The sequence below is a fragment of the Castanea sativa genome, chromosome 3 (genome assembly GCF_040712315.1).
Source record: "Castanea sativa cultivar Marrone di Chiusa Pesio chromosome 3, ASM4071231v1".
Lineage (NCBI taxonomy): Eukaryota > Viridiplantae > Streptophyta > Magnoliopsida > Fagales > Fagaceae > Castanea > Castanea sativa.
The window spans coordinates 56,945,573-56,952,396 of record NC_134015.1 but is presented as its reverse complement, the minus strand read 5'-3'; the positions used below and the strand labels follow the sequence as shown (position 1 = coordinate 56,952,396).

Sequence of the window (6,824 nt, the reverse complement as noted above, 5' to 3'; positions counted from 1 at the left end):
ATGTGAAAAATATTATATCCCTCTTTACTAAAATAAATTGAAACATAGAGGCTAAAATCTCAATTTTACTTTTAAAAATATCACCCTAATAAACTTTTAAAGTATAAATTACCATGAAAAATATTGGTCAAATGTTATACTTCTTTCTTCTTTTACTATTTTTAGATAATAGGGGAGATGAGGGGAGGTGGGATTTGAACTATAAATATGGGATACCATAAAATATGTCATTACCATTAAGCTATCACTTAAACCCCTCATTTTAAGTTATTGATTCTAATATAGATTCACTGCTTAGCCTACTTTATTATCAAATATATTAACAACTTGCCACCTCAAAATAGTTGTGAATTTTATTGTGCCTCTAGACTTGTTATTCAATACTCTCAAAGTAGAACGATATGACACATTCTCCTTCCACATGAATTGTAAAGTCTCATTAATTAAATTCATGGCTTACAATGGGATCCACCGTTCCTACAAGAATAAGAGTTTATTCTAAACTTAAAACTATGAAATCTTAAGTCTCTTGCCAGTGTCTTAGGGGTCACCCTCAAGAAATTTTTTCTAGTAATAACTTGGCATGTAAGGAATGGGGTGACTTTATACATCCAGGACAATATTCAGACACTCGAAGAGATCTAGATACCTCTGTTTGTAAAATTAAAATAAATAAATAAATAAAATACATATGGGCTAATATATAAATAAAAAATAAAAAACCCATTTCATTCCGATACCAGGCCCATCAACGGCCCATATTTCCAGTCTTTCCTGTTTTTTTTCCTCAAAACCCTGAGTCTCACTCCGAGGGTTTTTCATTTTCCATTTTCACCGAGGACGAAGAACACCATCGTTTTTTTGTTGAAGAAAAACGATGCAATCTCTACGTGGGAGCATCCGATTGGTCCGGAGGCAATGCTCAAACAACGTTGATTTGAAATCAAACGGTTCTCACTTTGCCACTGCAACTGCCAAATTTCATGGCAGCTCAACTGGGTTTTCAAATCCTCGCTTTTTAGGGTCCCTCTCCAAATTCGTATGTCTTCTCACTCATTGTACTCTAATGTACTACCATCTTCAGCCTGATTATGTTTTTTTTCAGTTTTGCTTTATTTATTTATGTATTTATTAGTGTACTAATTAGTGTTATATAAGCTAAGAATCATGGGCACGAACACTATTGAAAAAATTGGACACTATTGTAATTGGGTTTAATCCAAGTTAAATGTTAATTTGAGAAAATTTGTGATTTGGTTAAATCTGTCTCAGTAGTTATAATGCTTTGTTTTTTTTTTTTTTTTGGGGTGATTTTGCTTAACATTTCCACTCTATTGGATTTTTTGTCAGTTGAAAAAATATTTCTGTTAACTTGCATTTTCCATCATACCCAAGTGCGAGAAAATGCAGAAATTCTCTCTAAGTAACTCAACTACTTGGGTAAAAGTAAAAGTATCATCTTTGGAACCTTGCTTGTTGAAAGGGGTTTCTTTTTTGGGGGGTCAAGTGTATTTGAAGGAAAAGAAAAGCAGACGAGACTCATTGAGTATGACTACTTAACTAGCACGCACAAGAATTTGAATAGATGATATTCAATAGAGAATTACCATCCTGAGTTGGGATTGATTGTTTGTGCTAAAAAAATCCTGTGGATCACCTGTTAATTTTTTGTTTGGTAGCTCATTCTTTGTGGATGTATATGCTTCAGTTGTTTGGGATAGATTGGGTCATGCTAGGTTTAGTTGCGGACTTATTATTTTGTTGGTATCATTGGCTTGGGAAGCATAATTTTGATATTTGAATTTGGTTTCAGGCTGTTTAATGTGGACTATTTGGACTAAACAGAATTGACGTTCTTTTGAGGATACTGGGAAATCTTTGGCTTAGTTGTTAGATTTATGCCAACGGACCCCCTTTGATTGGTCTCGGTATTGGGGGCTCTTGGATTGTTCTACACTTATGGATTTTCTTTTTTCTCTTAGAATAGCTTAGTGGCTGCTTGTTACTTTTTGATTCTTTTTACTCTTTGTTCACTACCGTGAACTCTGTGTTTTTCTTGCTATTCTCTTTTCAATAATATTTTCTTCTTACTTATCAAAAAAAAAAAATCCTGAGTTGTGATTTATTACATTATATCAAATAAAGAACATATTCCAATTTTCTATTAGCTAAAGACAGATTCAGAGACTACAGGATCTTAGAGTCCATCAAGGATAAAACAGAAGGAAGAGAACATAAAACCCAACTCTAGAAAAAAGTGAAATTTGATTATCAAAAAAAGAAAAAGAAAAAAAGAACTGTCTTAATAGTATTTAGTATCAGCCAATTTGGATATTTAGTGTGGTTGATTAGTTGTTATAGGTTTAATTATGAGTAAAATTTTGCTAAATGTTGGGGAACGCATAGAGGTTTGAAGCAACATTGTGTTATGCGTCTTTGTCAATCAATGCATGTGTCAAATGTTTCTTTGATCTTGATGTTGTTGAGCTTCTTGTGATCATGAGATAATTTTTTCTTGTGAAAGCTTTTGTTTTATTTTTTTGATAAGTAATAAAGATATATATTCAAGAACACTACCTTATGTAGAAAACATAAGGCAGAGAGAAAAGTACAAAGGGAAAGAAAGAGAAAAAAGAAAAAAGAGATGAAAAGATACTAATTACACAAGAGAGAGCTAAGGAACATAGGGAGAGAGTCACTAGAGGTGAGTCCACAAGCCCTAGACCAGTCAAACAGAGAGCCACTGAAGCCAATAGCTGGTCATCCGAACTTTTTATGTCCTCAAACGTCCTCCTATTTCTCTCCCTCCAAAAACACCACATCAAGCATAATGGAGCTGAATTCCAAATGCTAGACACATGCTTTCCAGGCCAATTCCACCAACCAAAAAGAGTATCCGCAACCAATCTTGGCAAAACCCAAGAAATCCCAAAAGATCTAAACACCAAACTCCACAACCAATGAGCCTTACCACAATGAAGTAACAAATGACCCACTGTCTCCCCATTACAACGGCACATGATACACCAGTCAACAAAAACCATCTCTCTACCCCTCAAATTGTCACCTGTAAGGATCAAATTGTTGTTTATGATAATAAAGTGAGCTTGATGTGTGGAATACTGAGTGTGGATGGCACCCAATCTTTCGATTAGTGTGGAATTGAGTTCCAATAGGCATATGTACTGTTTTCGGGGTTAAGTGGTTGATTGTCTGAAGATTCATATCTTGTCTCTTAGATGCAATATGAAGATGCTACCAATGAGCTCTAGCTCAAATCACTCTTCCCCTTGTAAGAGCAAGGTGGAGGGTGAAGTAATGATAAAAATACATTGGGTGCATGTTTAATTACCAATATTTAAAAAAGAAGAAAAAAAAAGGCAATATAGAGATGCTTCAGGCAAGTATGTTACTGTTAACAGCTGCAAAACTGACTGATAAAAAATTATGATCTTTGTTTAATGCTATTCCCAAAGATTTTTGGAGTTGTGTTCACCGGTCATTTGTCTTTTACTCCACCTCTGTGACTTTGAAATCTAGAGAATTGATACCAGCAGAACTTGTTTCACTTACTTGCATTTTATGCTTACCAATTTGTGGGGAAATTAATTATTAGCCAATGAGCTTTATGCGGTTCATACTTTGAATTAGAAAGGTGCAGTTGGGCGATTACACATCACGGTTTACATTGTTTAACATTTATTTGTGGAGGAAATTTTTTTGGGTGAATTATTAGCTATTATTTTTTCTCAAATCAAGACATCTTTGTATGATGTTTACAAATTTGTTCTTGCAGACAAGAATTGGCTCCCAAGCAGCTATGACAACACCATCTAATAATGGCATACCTTCGGTATCAGTGTCAAGCAGAAGTTCTAGGCCAGGTTTGTTACATTGGGCAGCTGTGCTACCTCCTTTCACTAGCAGATGCATTTCAACGGTTGAAAATACTGTTGAATCGGCTTCGCAGGATTCTTCTGCATCTATCCCTGATGTAACTCCCAGGATCAAATTTAAGAGGCTCGATAAAACTGCCAAGCACATAATGCAGGCACGCATCATTGTGTTGCTATTATAGTAATCAATAGTATCATCTTCTTTTCGTCAATTTGATAATAATTGGTATTGTACTTCACAGATTTTAGATAAGGAAGCTGTAGAGGAAGTCAGGGAGAACCGAGAAATACCTGACATAAAACCTGGTTATATTGTGCAACTCAAAGTGGTATAGCAAATTCTTTTTAAGAGGATGTTGTTGCTATTGTTATGTTGGTTAAGTAAATTTGTTCATTATGATCCTTCATATGAACAGGTAGTACCTGAGAACAAGCGACGTGCTTCAGTTCTGAAAGGCATTGTTATAGCAAGGCGTAATGCTGGTTTAAATACTACATTCAGATTAAGGAGGCTGGTGGCTGGGGTTGGAGTTGAATCTCTCTTCCCGCTGTAAGTATTTTGAGGTTCATTTTTGCTCTTTTAAGTAAATATGGCCCTTTAATAAGCATTGGCCTTGCTGCTTTTAACTGGAAAAGCAACTTCCTGGTTTTTGCCGTGTGGCTTGGCAGCAACATTAGATAGTGCCAGTAGTCGTTCCACAGAAGCCTTCTCATCATTTTGTCAACATTAAATAGTGCCAGTAGTCATTTTTATATGCATAATATGTTGTTAATCAAATCTTGAAATACCACAGATGACAGGATTCTATTGAACTTGTGTATCTTAGACTTCCAAGTTCCAATATAATGATTGGCAATGTAATAAGTTGTTTCACTTTTATCTTTTCAATTAAGAGAAAAGGGGGTTGGAGGGGGGAGGGGGAGAGGGGGGGGGGGAGGTGGGGGGAGTCATGCACAGACGTGGAGTCGATAATAAAAGCAGTAATCTGTAAAATTATTCTTTTAATAAGTGGACGCGGGGGAAAAGATTGGTGTTGTTTTTAATAAATCCTGCTGATACAAGTTTCAGCAGTTCTGCTGTTTTTAACAGATCTTGTTGATACAAGTATTAGCAGTTCTGTTGCCACAATATGAAGTGGATTCACATTCAGTTGCTGTAAAGAAAAAATAAAAGAACAATTTATAAGTTTCTTATCTAAATTCTGCACAGGTGTATTTTCTTAGTAACAACGTTGTTTACCCAATTTGAAATTATGTGGTTGAATATGGATGTAAATAAACTATAATCAAATTTGAAACTAAGGTCAAACTTTTGGAGTTTGTTAACTACTTACCTCCTTATGCATCACATATATGGTTTTAGCTATCCTCATCATTTGTTGTAATGTATGACAGATATTCACCTAACATAAAGGAGATAAAGGTGCTGGACAAGAAGAAAGTGAGAAGGGCCAAGCTTTACTATCTCAGGGACAAAATGAATGCACTTAAGAAGCAATAGTTGATAGCCAGTTGGAGATCAAAAATATTTTTCGAGAAAAATGGTAGGTTTGTTAACAATGTGATTTTGTTTTCTATTTATTAAGTCCGCTTTAGCCACAGGATCTTGTTAAATGTTCAGGTCTGTGGAAGAAATGAGTGCTTCAAAGAAATACTGAGGAAATTGGCAATGCTGATAAATTTTTAATGTTCACAGCTATGTACCGGGGTTAAGCAATGTTATGAATCTGTGCATCTTTTTAAAGGGTGCAGTGCTGGTGTTTCTGTACCAAATATAAAACGGACATTGTTGCCGTGGGGTCTGTTGTACTATTGATGATTCTTAATAGAGGCAGTGAAGGGAAGAGCAAATAAATTGATCTATACTGATATGTCTGTGATCATTAGCTTGATTTCCTCATTAAGGTGGAAATACATGTTCAGTAGGTTGGTGTGCATATGACTATGATTTGAATTATTTTCGCAAAATCATGCGATAGTTAGGGCATGTTTGGAACGAATGGAGATGAAAGGAGAGGAGAGTAGGGAGAAAGATGTTCGGTATATGCTAAAATTTAGTACATTCCAGCCACCTTTTGTAATACCCAGTTCCACAAAAAAAAAAAAAAGGAGATTTATTTTTTTGGGGTAACTTAGTAATTCTGATATTGAAGTTAGCAATATTTATACCCTAATTGTATCATGTAAACCTTAGCCACCCTAAGGATTTTGCTTTTTACGCCTAAAGATTTATTAGAGGAGTTGCGGTCCACCCCCCCCCCCCCCCCCCTCCTCATCTTTTCTCCTATCTAAGAAGCCAACCAGTATATGTCTAGTTAAGCAAAATTTCACCAAAAGCACATCACTTTTATTCCTTGATTCTTATTGAGGGCAACGTAACTATATGCTTGTTGGCCACTATGTGCATTACTGACTTGTCATTAAGGTTCCTTATTGATAGATAAAAGATGAAGCCAATATCAATTATTTGAAGATTTCTAAGAACTTAGTCTTTTCACATGTAAAGCATCTTTGCTTTGTTGTCTCCATGGTGTTGGATGGCATTGAGATTTGAGGTCCAAGGATCAAAGTGACAAATTTGTTTGTAATAAATTCTTTATTTGGTTTGCTAAAAGGTTTACATTGGATTGGTCTTGGGAAACTGCAAGGATTTTGAATAGGTTTTGGATTGAAGTAACCTTACCCTAATTAGTTTTATTTTGCTTATACTACAGTATTTTAACCACTAAAATTTGTTTATAATTGTTACAATATTATTAATTGTTTTAGCTACTTTGGTATAAAGTAAAGAATAAATAATTATCACAAGTATATTTATTATTGAATATATATATACTCGCGTATGTATTTGAATGAGATATTTTATTTGTTTGAATTAGGATTTGATATATATGATTTTGGACAATCTGACTATGTTTTGACTTTCAT

General features: G+C 34.8%; 1 protein-coding gene across 2 annotated transcripts; it reads left to right on the top strand.

The window, feature by feature from the left end:
* The first annotated feature begins 789 nt into the window (after positions 1 to 789).
* Positions 790 to 5,759, top strand: LOC142627091 (uncharacterized). 2 transcript variants are annotated; one of them, XM_075800883.1, is made up of 6 exons: positions 790 to 1,039; positions 3,797 to 4,051; positions 4,139 to 4,225; positions 4,313 to 4,446; positions 5,292 to 5,440; positions 5,593 to 5,759. In XM_075800883.1, exons 1-5 carry the CDS (start codon positions 878 to 880, stop codon positions 5,395 to 5,397), a joined length of 744 nt encoding a protein of 247 aa, XP_075656998.1. In that variant the 5' UTR covers positions 790 to 877; the 3' UTR covers positions 5,398 to 5,440; positions 5,593 to 5,759. The 2 variants fall into 2 exon arrangements, with proteins under 2 accessions (XP_075656998.1, XP_075656997.1); XM_075800882.1 differs by having other exon boundaries at positions 5,518 to 5,759.
* The last annotated feature ends 1,065 nt before the right edge of the window (positions 5,760 to 6,824 follow it).

What these genes read in the sequence shown, in the direction of transcription:
- LOC142627091 (XM_075800883.1), top strand. Translation starts at nt 878, where the DNA reads ATGCAATCTCTACGTGGGAGCATCCGATTGGTCCGGAGGCAATGCTCA. An exon ending in ATATTGTGCAACTCAAAGTG is followed by an intron (nt 4,226 to 4,312) that starts GTATAGCAAATT and finishes TCATATGAACAG; the next exon opens with GTAGTACCTGAGAACAAGCG. An exon ending in GTTGAATCTCTCTTCCCGCT is followed by an intron (nt 4,447 to 5,291) that starts GTAAGTATTTTG and finishes AATGTATGACAG; the next exon opens with ATATTCACCTAACATAAAGG.